The sequence below is a fragment of the Oikopleura dioica genome, chromosome XSR (genome assembly GCF_907165135.1).
Source record: "Oikopleura dioica chromosome XSR, OKI2018_I68_1.0, whole genome shotgun sequence".
Classification (NCBI taxonomy): domain Eukaryota; kingdom Metazoa; phylum Chordata; class Appendicularia; order Copelata; family Oikopleuridae; genus Oikopleura; species Oikopleura dioica.
Window position 1 is genome coordinate 10,172,215 of NC_137294.1, and position 15,194 is coordinate 10,187,408.

Genomic DNA, 15,194 nt, shown 5'->3' on the forward strand with positions numbered 1-15,194 from the left:
AATCGTTGGAGAGGAGACCAGCGGGCGTTTCGAGGACAGTTAGGCCCACTGGATCATCTTCATTGATTCGGTTCCCTCTCGTTTCGGCCCTTCGGTGAAAGAGCATCTCGCAATGCCCCTTCGCCGAAGAGACCCGCAGAGGGAGGGGCTCTGATAAATCGTGGATCGCGAATTCTAAAATAAAAAAGTTGAAAATCAAATTTAAAAAATCGAGGGCTCCGCCGGACTCGGCAGCAAAAGCTGAAAAATCGCAAAAGCGTCTTACCTGTTGGACGACAAATGGCGAACTGACGAATTTCCCAACTTTGGCTTGAAAACAACCCATGTTCTAGAGAATTTTCGCTTTTTCTTCTCCAAACTCAAAAACACACCATTTTTGATCATTTTTCGGAGTTTTTTCGCTATAAAAAGATTTTCCACCGTTGGAAATCTTTGTTCTCTCGTTTTCAAGTACAACTCTTGACTATGCTCCCGCTGGCGTTCTGAAAAATAAAATTTGAAATAATTTTCACTAAATTTTCACGGTCAGAACATAATAATTGAGCTGGTCTGAGGTTGAAAGACTAGTTTTGCAGTTATTTTCAAAGCTTACTTTACTTGCTAAAACAAACAAAAATACATGTCAGGGCTGATAAATAGATGATATGGCAAAAGAGATAAATAAAATCAATTTCATATCGAACTTTGAAGTGTCAAGAAGAGAATAAGAAAGGGGCCGAAAGGACCAGCCAAACCTGGCTAGAATAGTTTTAGCGAGCTCCGAGGCTGGCAAGTATACAGTCAAGCTACAGGCACCGTCCGCGATCTCAAAAATGCATGAGAACGGAGATAGACCGGTCGGTTTTTTCAAAAGTTCCGAATCTCGGAACTAGAATACGCATAGATTAGAGATATTTATGATGGGCAGAACTTAAGGCTTATGGAACTGGAAGTTGGTGCGGCAATTAATATTATTCTTGAAAGAATTGGGTCAGTTAAGGAAATCCGAATGCTATTGAAATGAAAAAATATAAAAGACTTTGGTAGGTCTTCCTTGATTTCTTTCGCAAAAGAGAGTGATATATCTAAATTTAAGTAAACAGGGAGTTCTTTTCAAAAAATATAGAATTGTTAAATACATTAAAATTATATTGTTTTTCTTTTTTCCATAAGTGCAGTTAAAAATCAGTTTTGAACGGTTCAGGACTTGTGAAAAATGTAAAAGTTTCAGGAGTTGAGTCTGAGTTTTGATATAACTAAAACTCTGTTGATGCTGTTGAAAGAATGAAACGTCAGGAAAGTTAGTGTATCTCAAGCTTTGCCCTCTTTTTCGTTAGAAAGAGAGCAAACTATTATTATATTTGTGGGATACGATGATACTTTTGTTTCTATTCGTACATAAGAAATCGCTTTGGATGCAAGGGTTGGAACTAGTGGGATGGTCAAGGTAATAAATATGAGAAAAACACTTGTTATCTGTTCAGAATTTGCTTAGGTCAATTTTAGTAGAAGCAATAAATGAAATAAGTGCAAATTGCCAGGGCGCAGACTCGACTGCGCAAGTGATCAATTTCGTAAATGGAAGATAATGACAAAAATAAAAGGGAATTTACAGTCGAGAATTCTCCGAAAGTGCAGTAATGATGTGACTTTCGATGGCATAGTAAACTTGCATTGACAATAAACCACATTTTATATCTTTTTGGAAGCGCGTTTCAAAGTCAGATCAAATAAGGGTCAGATAAATGTCAGTTAATTGGGGATAAATAAGGGGTGGAGGGTAGATATTGTTTTATGCTCTTGGAAGGCATTTACTGGGTATTTTTAGGGATGAAGATATATTTTCAGCGGTTTGAAAATATGGAGGAGCACGAGAGACGAGTCTTTCTCTAGGAATTGGATATCGTGGATTCATGCGTAAGCTGGCGGGTTTGTAGTTGTTGCTGTTTTGGAATCACCGTCACAAGGCCACTTTAGGGTCGATGAGTTTGTTGGAGTTCGCGTGAGCTGCTTTTGATCGGATGCACCCAGTAAGTCTTCTTACTGCTCAGTCTCCTAAGCCAAGAAGGCGCAGAAAATCGTTCAAAACTGCAAGTCACCCAAACTGCGGTGGTCGTGGCCGTGAGGGATATCGCGCGGAAGTGGAATAGCAATGTCTACCCAACGGGATCATAATTCTATTCAATTTACTAAGAGTAGAGAGAATCAGCTGATCCCAAGCTTTAGATTGACTGGATTGGTTTATGATTCGGATGGCTGTAGGTGGTTTATTACTAGGCTCTTGAGCCATTCGTTGAGCGGACCCCAAAGTAAGGAATGTTCCCATAATCGCTTGTCCAGATCCTGAATGCGAAAATAGAATTCCAATTTACTGAGATATCTCACCATGAGATCGTCAGCCAACTCCCAGCTGACTTGGTTGCGAAGCTCTTCGAAGTTGTGTGTGTATTTTGGTCGCACGCGCGCCGCATGTCCCCTTTGCGAAGCTTATCAAAGTGTTTTCAACTCGAATTAACCGTAAATGTATCATATGCTTAACGACTCAAAAGAGACGATTATAAGCCCGTACATAAGGCCTTTTTCAGTGTCTTCGGCCAACGGTTGGGCTTCTTCGATGTAACAGAAGTACTCAGCGAGGCCAAGCTCTTCGACTTGTCGGAACTCGCACGTTCTGTTCAGTATATCGGAGAAGGTGCAAAGCTGGTGATTGCCGCCTTGGTCTTCAGATACGTCCGGTGCTGAGGAGTCTGAGGAGGACTCGCCAGCAGAAAGTCCAAGCCCACTGAAAGTTAGCTACTCCCTAAAAAAGGATTCTTACCTTGATTGACGCGAGGGATTGAGACGATTCATCAGACTCACGAAGGGGTGCCGCTTGTACTACGACAATTGATTATTGTATTTTCATCGACACGATTACTTACCAGAATTTCGCTATTTCTCCCGAGCATAAGTTGCATTATCAGTCCAATTATATTCTTGAGCTGATAGCCAAAATGCTCCTCCCCGTCCTTACACGAAGCAATCAAATGCTTATTCACGTAAATGTGTGGAGATGAGATGTCGTATGATTTCCCGTAGAGCGATGGTTCATCATCTTTGAAGGGCGTCAAGATCAGCTCAAGGACATTGCTGTTGATGAAGCCCGACGGCGTTACTTCGAAAAGAACGCTCTTGGGTGAGATTTCGAAGATGGTGTCCACTCCGGACTTGACGTCATTTGTGCGGCAGAGCTTTTGCAGCTTCGCGAAATAGGAATTGAGGGAACCAGTCGCCAGCTTCGAGGTCAACGCTCGCGCCATCGAAACAACTTGCACTGGGTCACGTGCTTCCCGTGCGTTGATTATAACTGAAATAATTTTCATCGAATGGAAAAAAACAACAAATAGAGTTCAGTTGAAGAAAAACTTACACTGAAGACTACGCAACTTACACTGTAGCGAGACCAGCTGTGTCGATGGCATTAGGTTTTTAAAAGCAGTCATGTAGAAGTATTTTTCATCTTCGGAAAACATCCAAGAGGAAAAAAAAGCAACCTTCTGTATCTTTTGGGCTTCGACGAGACTGTGCATAAATTTGAGCTTGTCGCCTAGTTTCTCCGCTGATACTCGGAAGTTACGTGTTTTACTCGTCGGGTCGATCTCCAAATAGCCTGGGAAGAGGTCGCCATTGACGGGAGCATAATCCCCTTCAATGTACGCCTGAAACTTGAAATAGCTAAGAATGGAAGTCACGCAAAATCTACCTTGGCTTCATCAGTGACCAAGGGCTGCGATTCCAAGTCGTCCATTTGGTTTTCCTCCTCGGTTGCTTGCTCAGGGTATTTTTGCCGCAAGAAAAACATGTGCGAAAAGTAGATAGCCACGCAAATCACCAGCAAGAGCACTAAAATAGATCTTATCGGAATTGTATGCTATAAAACGGGCGCACCTATTATAACATAAGTGAGCGTGTGTTCAGAAGGATTAGTGATGTTATACTCCTCGTAGAATTGTTTGCACTCCTCGATTAGTGGATCCATTCCTGCCACCAATTCAGCACGATGCGTTTGATTGCAGAAATAGCAACGGTTCGAAAGTGTATCTTCCATGTGATCCTGGCATCTGACACCCTTTTCTTTTAGAAATTCGTAAGCTTCGCTTTCTTCCATTTGAAAAAATGCCTCTATTTTTGACTTTTGATTGCATAAAGATCCTTGGCACTTAACGTGTGTGAGATGCTTGTTGTCGGATTTATCCAGCGGACATGAAACGTGAGAATAGTAACAGTAACCATAGCCCTTGAATTCTTCACGGCTGCTGATGTTGAATCTGTACTTGTCTGGACTTTCATCGATTTCGAAAGACTTGAATTTATCCGTTTTTTCTGAGACTGATCCCGAAGAGTTTGTCTCGGACGAGTTCTGAGTCTCAATTACGTAGTTCCTTAACTCGAGTGTACGTAAATGAAAAGGATCTTTTACTAACCTCCAATCACACACGGCCGAATAATTGGCGCCGAAATAATCTTCAATGGTTTTTTTCATGTTTCTTGATTCAGGCGTGTCTTCCGGAGTCTCTTGATAGATGCAGAAATCCGTCTACAAAAGATAATTATTCAAGAAATACTCTCTGTATGTTATGAAAAATCTTAACACGAAGAGGACCAAACGTACAAGAGCGAGCTTTAGAATTTGCAGAGTTATTAGCATGGCCTCCTCAGCTTTTAATTCTAACGGCAAAAGGCAAGGGAAATACACGCCCGATAGATTTACCGCCCACGATAGAGCATTATGCTTTCGTAAATCATACGAAATAAAACCGAAATCGCTCATTGTCCCACGACTGTTTTACAGAATCTCTGTCGCTTTTAGACGTCTGTAAATTTTTCCCTCTTACGATATCACGCATTTTTCAACTTTTAATGAAATTTTACCGACTATCATTTCCATGGTAATGAAGGAAACTTACAGTAGCGGTGTTGTCTTGGCCAGAACTCAAGAGGGGGAAACTCAGGAGCCATACGCCCCTCATCGTTGCCAGCTGAGCGTAGTCCGAATTCGACTTTTATTCTAAACTGAGGGATTACTGTCAGCATTACGAAAATAAGGAAGACTCTTTTAAAAAACAGATTCAGTAGATTCAGCAGACAAAGTCAACATGAAAGCTCATTTTCCTTGAAGCTTTGAGAACAAGTTGTTTCTCGACTTTCTTGTAAGCTGTATAACTCGCACTTAAAAACAGAAAACAGCAACGGTTTGTAGAAGCTGCGATAATTAGAATAAATCGCACGGAGGAACAGAAACTCTGAATTGAGAGCGTAATTGAAGATATCAGAGAACGAATAAATAGGAAACATATTTGGATGAGGGAATAAATAAGAGATTCATTGCATATCCGCGACTAGAAACGGCCCCAGCAGGAGAGTCTTGACAAGGATTTTGTGCTTGTTTCATTCAATTCTGGAGAAAGAAATGCAAGCGAATCCATTCCTATCTAGCTCTTTCGTGTGGTTGATGAGGTTGTTGAATCTGGCGATGGTTTGCTGCAGGTCGCCGCCGAAAGTGCCGACGTACTTGGTCGTTAAAATCGCATATAAATGGCCGAACAGCAAACAGTCGAGCTCGGAGATGCGCTCGCCGAATAAATACGTCTTCTCTCCAAGAACACCCGAAAACACAGCGAGTACATTTGCGAACTCGCGGAGTACGTCTTTTCTTGTCATAACGTCCCACTGAAAAAAAACGTTAATTCATGTTTTGTCTTTTCTCTCTTTTTCGCTTTTTATGTAGCTGCCTCCCACGAAGAAGGAGGATCAGGATCAATCGCAATTTCAATGCCCCTGGCGACAAATGAATTCAGTAAATTTTCTTTATTTTCCTAGCCGTTTTTATTTAGTGGCTCGGCTTTTTGGAGAGTCCAAAGTTGATAATTATGATTAATAATTGCTTTTGGCTTCACTCACATTGTGGAGAGCGAGGTGTTTGAGCACGTTATCGCGTCTATTTTTAAACACGAACCCACGGAAAAACCAGTAAACATCCAGTGGTTCGGTGTATCTCTTCTTCGTCACATTGAGCACAGTCGTTTGGTCCAGCCATGAGTGATACAGTTCCACGCGCTTGAGGACGTCTTATGAGGTTCAATCTGTATTTAAAGAAAAGCTGAATGAAGGAATCAACCTCGCCTATTAGACTGAAGAGACGTTTCTCGAGATCACTGTCTTCGGGAGAGGGCGTGTGCACGATCTCCTTCTTCTTCAACACTTCCTGAATCTCCTTGACGCCAGAGTAGATCTTCGACTTGTCGGAGAGGACAGGAACATTGCCGTTTCTCGATCTCCACTCTGTGTTCGCCGCTTCTACGATTTGAAACTCGATCCCGAGTGTCTTCAGCAGCGTCTGAACTTACTGTCTCTTATCTCTGTTTGTCTGTTCGTCTAAGCACAGCAATCTGTGTAAAAAACCTGCCTTAGAAACTCTCTTAGTAGCCTCAACCAAATCGGTTAACGAAACTGAAAAGCGGCTTTGCGAAAGTTACCATCACAATTTATTTTCTTCCTAGCGAATCAAATTAAAAAAACCTGTCCCGACTCTGTTTACAGGTATCCGAGCTAAGCTGGTCGTGTCTTATTTACCTGTACGGCGATGCAGTCGGCCGATTGCTCCAGCAGCTGTTGTTTCTTTTGGAAAGGGACGAAGAGCTAAAGATTTCTCTAAATCGAGCTGATTCGGATGTTGAGAATTACTTTTAGTCCCACTGAAGCGAAATCGATCGCCCCTTCAATCGCTTTGGCGGCCTTTTGACTGTCGTACTCTGGCATTGCTGAAAAGTGGAAATTGAAATTTAATTTAATTTGTAATAGTAAAAGCTGCAAGTTTTTGGAAATTAAGCGGCTATCATAAAACAATGGAAATTTAACGAGCAGAAGAATGACATGGGTACGATAATTGAAGGGTTTCTGTCTTCCGACAGTTAAGGGATCCCCCCCTGATTTCGCCAACTTTGACCTCTATCTACTTTTTTTTGAGCTTACGTAGGAAGCTGGTTTTAGGCGCATTAGAAAGCCCGCTTTAAAAGGAGCAAATTCTGGTAGAATCAGCTTGCCAGCATAACATTCGATTATGCATTACAGGCCGTCAAAGTGATTAAAGTTGGCGAAAATGGCTATTTTTGACCATTTTCAAATCGTATCTACTTTTTTTGGGGCTTTTTAATCACCAATATTTTTGCTTCTATAGATAGCTAAGAGCCTAAACTTAATATTCTGGTAGAACCAGCATAACTGGATGAGTGAAAAAAATTTTCCTAGTTGTAGAAGTTTTTGGAGCCATTTTTGGCATTTTTTTGGTGGTTAAATGCTCTCTAGCGCCAACAAATGGCCGAAGATTCTAGTGCGGATATCATATTCGTAATCAGCGCATTCTAAGCTTTCGATCAACCCCTTACTTGTCCTCTTTTGATAACGATGAAAAATTGAAAAAAATCGCGATTTTCACGCTAAGTACAAATTACATGCATTTTCCCAAACTTTGGAGGCCAAAATTTTTGGGATGCATTTATGTAGAGGGGTACTATAATATATCAAAATGATCCTCAGAACACGAGGAATCTAATGATAGGCGAAGATAAGCTGTGCCAAGGTTTTGAAAAATCGGGGGGTGATCCCTTAATGTTACCGATTGACCCCGACCTACTCCAGCAGATTGCACTTTTTGCATAAACAAAATATCAAATTAATAAATAACCGAAATTCAGAAAAATTAAAGCTTTCTTGAAATTCAAATGAGAGTTCACGGGATCTCCCTCTTGTTGAATTCAGGCTCAGATTTATTTTCTCGATAACTTTTCATTTTTTTTTTATTTCTCTTTTTGTAACTCATGTGAAAAAAATTGCTGGCAGAGTTTTCTCAAGCGTAAAGATCTGATGGTGAGGTTCAAGTGCGATGTTTCTCTTCATTTTTGGCGTTTTAGCGCCTGTGATTGGGCGAATTCTCTCTCTCTCTCTCCTCTTCTCTCCCTCTGCTCGCCCGCCTCATCGAAGTCGTCAGTACAGTTACAGTCAGGCAAGAGAATCAAGAAGAACGAAAAAACGCGAAAAAGTGAACTCGCCGATTCGAAAATTCAGAAATTTGGAAACGCGCCGTAGAAGCGGATAGGAAGGGGCTCCAACTCGACACTGTAATTCGTGTCAGTACTGTAATTCTTTCTGTTAGCAGCGTGAAAATACTGTTAAGATGTATAAACAGCATTTCGCAGAGTGCGAATTAAAAAAGAGAATATTTTCATCCTTTTTTTTAAATCGAGATAGTAATTGAGATGATTGATGCTGGGGATGAGGTCGGCTCGATTGAGACTGACTGTAACTGACTCGAAAAAGTTCAACTTTGATTGAGCTGAGTTGATAGTAGCAGCATCGTTAATTTTTTTCGCACAGTCCCGTTTTAGAGAAGGAACATGCTCGGCCACTAGTCCGAAAATAACAAGCAAAGGTGATTTCCGAAAGGCGACGATATAAAATTTTCTACGCTCTCGTAAAAGAGATAATCTCAAATAGAGTGGTGTTAGTAATCTCCTCCAAACATAATCGCGCCGTGAGTGTCTGGCATCAATTTTGTCTTTGTCTTTTCGAGCTCTTAAAAAGCGGGAGGAAATTAATAGCGAGAAGAGGAAAAGAGAACTAACGAGGGCGACTTCACTAGAACTTGTTTTTTGTAGCAGTCGATGGAATGCGGCAATGCTGACAATTCATACAGATCGGGTCAGTCACGCGCTGTTTTCCACTTTCACAGTCAATTTCAGATACTCAACTAACTGACGGCGACAACGAGGACTCTGCGGCGAACGGGGAAGTAACGCAGATATTTTCGCAGGAATGGCTCACTGATTGTCGCGTTCTAGCTATTTGTAGGAAAAGGACTGCTAATTAGAATCGTCGAGCCCTTAACATAACCGCTTTCTAGATTTCTATAGAGCCGTTCTCAGACCCCCGAAGGATTCAACCGATACAAGCGCCCTTCCACAAGAGGTAAATTTACAAGCAAAAAAGTTAATTATCTAGTGACTAATTCTAATGTGTGAGTTGTCAATTCCTTCGAGTGCGAAGGGATTGGCAGCTCTTTCATGCGAGTCACGTACTGCGAGCTTGCACTTGTCTCTTCGCATCGTTCTACTTCTGCCTTGAACTTTCAAATATCGAATACTTACGGTAATTAGGACCAGATGTGGACTCGGACATAGGATTCACTTCGCCGACGCCTGTCGGATCGTACAACTCAATCTATCTCCATGACACGACCGATGGAATGGACGGCTCTGATGGCGACTCAGAAAGTCGGTGAGCGGACATAGCCCGTAGGAAACGCTAGGATCATATCGATCTGCTCATATGACACAAGTTGTTTAGAAATTATTTAGGCCAGATGTGCTTTTCCGCAAACGCAAGAAAACCGGCAAAAAGGGAAACTCTTCGCAGGGCTACTTTGGGGCCGGATATCACTCCAGGTAAGATTATTACTCTACTGAAATTGAAGCTAAAAGGGTCATTCCGTCGAATAATCTTGATTTATTGTCGCGTTTCTAGCGACATCGTTAGATTTATCAGAAAAAGATGTCCCGCTCCCCCGATAAAGCCCATATAACGCCGCCGTTCCGGGTAATATTCATAGAAAGGAATTTAAATTCGTTAGTCGTAAAAGTCTTCGAGTCCGCGAATTCTTTTCGATGAGCAAACACTTTTTCTATCTCCTTGGGTAAGTCGCCGTTCGTTCTCAGTGACTCAGAGAAGGCGATAGCGCTTCTGAAAGAAAGTGATAGCGACTTGTTGGCGGATTCGGCTTGTTTCGTTCGCAATCTGTTGATTTCTATTTCAGCTCGTCGCACTTGCCCTCTCCGACAAATGAGATGGTCGACACGAAAAACGAGCCGGAGCCACTCTCCAACGAAGAGGACAATGCGCCGCTTTTCCCGTAAGTTCTTATTCATTTTGCCAACAAGATGAGAAGCGATCAGAGCAGAGTTATATCGCTATATAGGTTCTCCATTCCGAACAAGAAAGTCCTACTAAAGACGAGGCCGAAGCTGGTGATTCTAGAGCAGCCGAGCAGACAGCACAGGGCGCGCTACGAGTCAGAAGGTTCTCGGGGAGCAGTAAAAGATGCGACGACGGACGGATCCCCAAAAATTCAGGTAGCGGAAAGTTCAAATCTGAAACAGCTATCATCGAGATTCGTTTAGCTTCTCGGCTACAATGAATCCAGCGTGGACGTATTTATCTTCGTCTGCAATGACAAAGGGTCACCTAAGCCTCATCTTTACTTCTCAGGTATTTGAAGATATTGAAAACGGATAGCAAAAAGGGTTTCAGCTTGCAAAATCGCCAGCAGGACGTCAACGCCTTGCGATGAAACGGAAATAACGATCGAAGGGATTCGTACTCGTGCGATCAAGATCACTCTGTACCCGAAAGACAACATGATCGGCACTGTCGACTGCGTCGGAATTCTGAAAATGCGCAACGCGGATGTCGAGAATAAGTACAAGCAACAGTTGAACAAGAATATGACGAGGAAGAAGAACAACTCCATTGTTCGGATGGCGTTTCGAGCCACGATTCCAGAGTTCTCTGGCGACGAGTCCGTTCGTAAACGTTAGTATTACTTTCGTTCCCTGGTTAATTGACAATCAATTATTTTAGATGTTGAAGTATTGTCGACGACAATTCAATGCTCGCAACCAGAGGGTCAGCCAGAAATACTCGATCTAAGCACTAGCCAGGGCAATCCAGAAGGCGACGAGAAACTGATCCTTATTGGGAAGAATCTCAACAAGAACTGCGAGATCATTTTTTCGAGCGAGACGTGGACTGCTGCCGCTCGAGCAAACTCGGACTTCCCATCTTCCAAGGACCATTTAGTCGTTTGGACCCCGCGTTATCACGACACCCAGATTCAGCACGATGTTCAAGTCGAAGTGAGAATCAAGCACGGAGGTAGAGTATCACTATTTTTTTTATTTTGTTCTATCCTTTTTAAAAGGGAAAGTGTTGGATCCTTACCCGAAGCCTTTCACCTACAAAGCTAATACTCCTAACAATGTGTTGGGACTTATCCAAGAGCAAATTCAAAAAGGACTTCAACTAAATCTCAACCGGTCGTCTCTCCTTCAGCTGGAGAAGATTATGACCCTGGCGCAGCATGGCTCGCTCAGTAATTCTTCATTCCAAGACGATGATCAGATGGATGCCAAGAGTGGCTCAAGCTCGCTTACACCAAAGCAAGAGCGCGATTTAAGCAATCAGTTCTCTCCAATTTCCGCTGGAATGGGATCCGAGAGTGGTGCGTCTCGCGCCGAATTCTCGCCAATCGAGAGTCAAATGTCGTCTCAACTCTCGTCTCCGCGAACTGGCGTGTCCGGATCTATTCACATTCAGTCTTCGCCCATCGATTTCAACAAACAGCCACCTCACCCAGATCTTGCTGTAATCCCATCCCCTTTGTTCCATTTCATATTTTCATTCTAGGATCAAATCGATACACAAGAAACCCCCACAAACGAAGTTATTCCAGAGCCGAATCAGTTTTATCCTGAGCCAACTGGATTTAACCTTGACGAACATTATAATGATCACTCCTTTTCATCTCAAGAACCGCAAAGTAAGTAACGGAAACATAATCTTCCGTAATGTTGCCTCGGCAAATCATTTTTTACTTTTTAGCTTCTCTTGATCCTACTTCTCCCTCCGCCGCCATCGCCAGCTCCTTCAACGATATTCACTTCCAAGCTGAAGATAGACTCGATCAGCACAATTACACATCTCAGAATTTTCAGCAACAATCTTCTAGCAATTCATTGTTCACTTCAACCCCTCAAGTTCAACCACAACAGCAGCATCCTCAAGTTCAACAAGCACCACCCACAGCACAAACCCAGGAACAAACCCTAAACACTGACGATTCGTGTAGCAATCCAACGTACGCAAAACACAAAGTGAATCTTCTCCCGGAGGAAGATGTCTACAATTCTCTTCAAACCTCATGTTCTTCTATCAAAGACGAAAACAAAGGTAAAGTAGTCGGCTACGTTCTTTCTCCAGACACGCTTTCAGAGCACTTCAGCAATGTACCATTTAATCTCGAAAACGAACTGATGCAAATGAAAGATATAAAACCTCTAACACAGACGAGCACCCAGCAAGAACTCTCATACATCGATAACCAACCACCGAACCCATCGTCTTTTTCGCAGATGCCTGCCAGGTAGGTCTCCTCCGTTCTACCGATCGCTCATAGTGAATTAGTAGTAATATATAATTTAGCTGGACTCAACCTTTGAAAAATGAAACTCCGATCGAGCTGGAGCCGGAAATCCAGCAAGTTCATGTCAATTTTGCGCAACCATCTGAGCAGAGCATCTCTTCGCAAATGGAGATCCAGCAACAAACAGAGATTGCGAACAATCAAGATGTGCCATGGTCCACCAATGTGCAACCTACTGTTTCCAGTGAAGTTCCCTCGCAGTTGTCAGGTGCTACCGGCTCCATATCTGTAACGCCAGTTAACGAGAACCAGTACGAGCCAGTTCCAACGCCGCAGACAGATTCCATCAGCTGGAGCAAAACTTCATCGAGAGCGCTGCCTGAGACAGACGTAATTATGTCCACCCACTCATCTAATCCGGAGACTCAGCAGGAAAGTACGATCTCCATGACCAGAGATGAAATCCACCAAGCCATTTCGAATGGAACGGCTGTTATTGTGGAAACGAAAATCAACCCACACCACCAGTCCGACGTAAGCTCTCACGAATCAACTGAGTTTAAAATATTTTGAAGCAAACTCTCGGTGGTTGGAGCAACGCGCCGCCAGCCCCTTCCCAGGCATCCGACCAGTCTTTCGAATCGATCTTTCAACAAGCTACTCCTTGAGAAATAATTTGTTAACCCTTATTCAATTCAAAATTCCCTTTGTCTTAGAACATAACTTCTTCAAATTCACGGTGAGTCTTCCCTTCCAAGTTATTTATTTTCCCGTGCAAAATTCAATTTTTCACCCTTAAGGGTACTACCTTCGATTTTAAAAATAGGCTTTATCTCCAAAGGACATAAAAGTGGTTCTCAAAAATAGTTTCTACATAAAAATCTATCTAAGTTTGATATTGAAAGAATTTTGAAATTCTTGACCACTCCCAAGATATGGGCTCTAGAAGTTTTTTCGGAAAAAATTTTTGGTCTTCGATTTTCTTGAATAAGGGCTTTTTTGAAAACTTAGAGCAAGGGGAGTATTTTGGTGGGCTTTAAAATGCTCTCAGTAACATACTTTAGATTCTAGAGGCAAAAGTGTGTCGCAAACTTTTGAAAAATGCACAATTTGGGTAAAATTACCGATACACAATTTTCAAAAAATTATTTTTAGTGTTTTTCTGCTTTCAATCGTCAAATCCTTCTGACAGATTGAAGATAAAGCTCTATTGTACATTTAAAAAATTAAAGAAGGCCATGTTTACAGACTAACTTCCGAGCTATTCGACCGTGAATATAGTCAATTTTGACATAGTTGACCACTTTGACCTAAAATTTAACCAATTTTTCGTTGAGCACTCCAAAAACGCTTCTGACAAATTAATGATCTAAGATAGATCTACTTAGAAACCCCATAGGATTTCCGCTATCTTTGACATTTTCCGAGTTATTCAATGGGAAAGTTGCGGAAATCGAAGGTATTACCCTTAAACTTAAAACATCAATGACATGTTAAATACTCGTTCTTTCATGTATGCCCGGCATCTTGGCTCAGCAACCTGTGTAGAAAGCCTGACAGAGGTTATTATAGAGCTAAAACGATGTCTCAAATATTGGCAGTTAAATCTTTCTAAAACTTTGACGACGCGTCTCTTAACTCTTCCTCAGATTTTTCTACACTTGTTGCTGAGGCAAGCCCGGCATCTCTTGTTCAAATTTGAAATCTTCCCAACCTCCTCACAACTTTGTGAGTCTGTGTTTTGTATGAGAACAATCTTCTACAGTCTCCTAAATTCAGTTATCTCCCATAAAAGGCACAGAGCATTGAAGGGACCAGATTGCAACATCATCGTTCCTGCATTTGATCTCAATTGACTGATACATAAAATAAAATATTTGATTCTGAGTGGATAACACAGCCATGCTAGAATTCTTTATTGTTATTTCTTTCAGAAGACCATTAATAGCTCCCAGCATCTTTTCATAAATCTTCATCGATTATTGCGGATTCGTTAGCTTTCTTGAAGTTAAGATTGTCTAGCCGCTCTAGTTCTCTTTCCGCGATGAACCTATGGCTCTGACGCAGCGTTCTTAACCTTTCTTTGAGCTGTATTTTCTTGCTAAATTACCTAAATGAATCGACCGCACAAGGGTATTTCCTATCATTTTTAAACTCGCGAGTTTCGAGCTCGTCCAGTTGCTCGATTTCGGCTATTCGTTTAATCATCATAAGTTCCATTATTTTAAGAGCCTCGATCTCAAGATCATTTTTGTTTCTCAAAGGGCAAGCGTGTGGCATAAGTTCCACGAGGAAAGGAACGACATCGCATTGAGGTCCAGTTTGGAAAATCTTAAGGGAGGTCGAAGATTTTGCGATCTCGTGCTCCGCGAACTTGTCGAAGAGTGTTTCTAAATATCGACCGGTGTGTAATTCAATAGTCTTCGTCCGAGTCACTTTCAAAACTTTTGAAGACGAAATCGACATCGTGACTTTCCCCTAAACTCAATGATTTCGCGCAGCGTAAGCTTCAAGAAAGTCAGCTGATTTTGTCCCGCTCCCAATGAAAACCCATAATCTACCAGCATTTGATCATCACTCCGTTCATCGTACGATATCAAGAGTTGTTCGCCTCAATATTAGTTTAATCTTGCTTGATAAATAGTTACCTGTTAGAATATCTCTTATTGCTTCACAGATAAGTCCTTTTTCCGGCGACATGCAATAGAATTTGCAGTTTACGTGCCCGACATCGCCATGATTCAGCATATCGAACCAAGGAGCTAGGCCGCTGCTGTCGAATGGGGTTCCAATTTCGAGTCCTTCGATTTTCATATCGTTGTATTTCTCATCGTAAATGTAAATTTGCCGAGTTTTGATCGTCGCTGCGGCCCAACGAAATTTTATCCACGAACATTCACTGATGATTTCACGACTAACAATTATGATTGGAGTTTATCTTGGACTAGAACCTACTGATAGGTCTCGCGGATGTTCTTACGGA

At 42.0% G+C, this 15,194-nt stretch overlaps 3 protein-coding genes across 7 annotated transcripts; 1 reads left to right on the plus strand and 2 right to left on the minus strand.

The window, feature by feature from the left end:
* Positions 1-506: 506 nt before the first annotated feature.
* On the minus strand, positions 507-5,034 carry LOC145710290 (uncharacterized). Of its 4 annotated transcripts, none has more exons than XM_081788024.1 (11): positions 4,926-5,034; positions 4,443-4,555; positions 3,907-4,400; positions 3,722-3,861; positions 3,389-3,677; positions 2,901-3,325; positions 2,798-2,856; positions 2,549-2,761; positions 2,365-2,455; positions 2,200-2,322; positions 507-2,135 (listed from the first exon to the last, which is right to left on the minus strand). In XM_081788024.1, the coding sequence occupies exons 1-10, from the start codon at positions 4,986-4,988 to the stop codon at positions 2,221-2,223; spliced, it is 1,989 nt and encodes a 662-aa protein (XP_081644150.1). In that variant the 5' UTR covers positions 4,989-5,034; the 3' UTR covers positions 507-2,135; positions 2,200-2,220. The 4 variants fall into 4 exon arrangements, with proteins under 4 accessions (XP_081644150.1, XP_081644148.1, XP_081644149.1 ...); XM_081788022.1 differs by having other exon boundaries at positions 3,389-3,683; XM_081788023.1 differs by having other exon boundaries at positions 2,549-2,757; positions 2,797-2,856; positions 3,389-3,683.
* A 26-nt stretch (positions 5,035-5,060) lies between these two features.
* LOC145710291 (metaxin-2 homolog) lies at positions 5,061-6,857 on the minus strand. The gene is made up of 6 exons (XM_081788026.1): positions 6,703-6,857; positions 6,592-6,657; positions 6,142-6,355; positions 5,920-6,086; positions 5,447-5,688; positions 5,061-5,382 (listed from the first exon to the last, which is right to left on the minus strand). The coding sequence occupies exons 1-6, from the start codon at positions 6,775-6,777 to the stop codon at positions 5,358-5,360; spliced, it is 789 nt and encodes a 262-aa protein (XP_081644152.1). The 5' UTR covers positions 6,778-6,857; the 3' UTR covers positions 5,061-5,357.
* Positions 6,858-7,945: 1,088 nt separating this feature from the next.
* LOC145710289 (uncharacterized) lies at positions 7,946-14,106 on the plus strand. 2 transcript variants are annotated; one of them, XM_081788020.1, is made up of 17 exons: positions 7,946-8,111; positions 8,597-8,715; positions 8,757-8,824; positions 8,937-8,982; positions 9,171-9,291; positions 9,372-9,458; positions 9,827-9,922; positions 9,989-10,142; positions 10,191-10,278; positions 10,321-10,602; positions 10,651-10,944; positions 10,991-11,433; positions 11,476-11,608; positions 11,671-12,018; positions 12,061-12,211; positions 12,271-12,745; positions 12,787-14,106. In XM_081788020.1, the coding sequence occupies exons 2-17, from the start codon at positions 8,679-8,681 to the stop codon at positions 12,877-12,879; spliced, it is 2,916 nt and encodes a 971-aa protein (XP_081644146.1). In that variant the 5' UTR covers positions 7,946-8,111; positions 8,597-8,678; the 3' UTR covers positions 12,880-14,106. The 2 variants fall into 2 exon arrangements, with proteins under 2 accessions (XP_081644146.1, XP_081644147.1); XM_081788021.1 differs by lacking the exon at positions 7,946-8,111 and adding an exon at positions 8,259-8,446 and having other exon boundaries at positions 8,673-8,715.
* Positions 14,107-15,194: the final 1,088 nt, after the last annotated feature.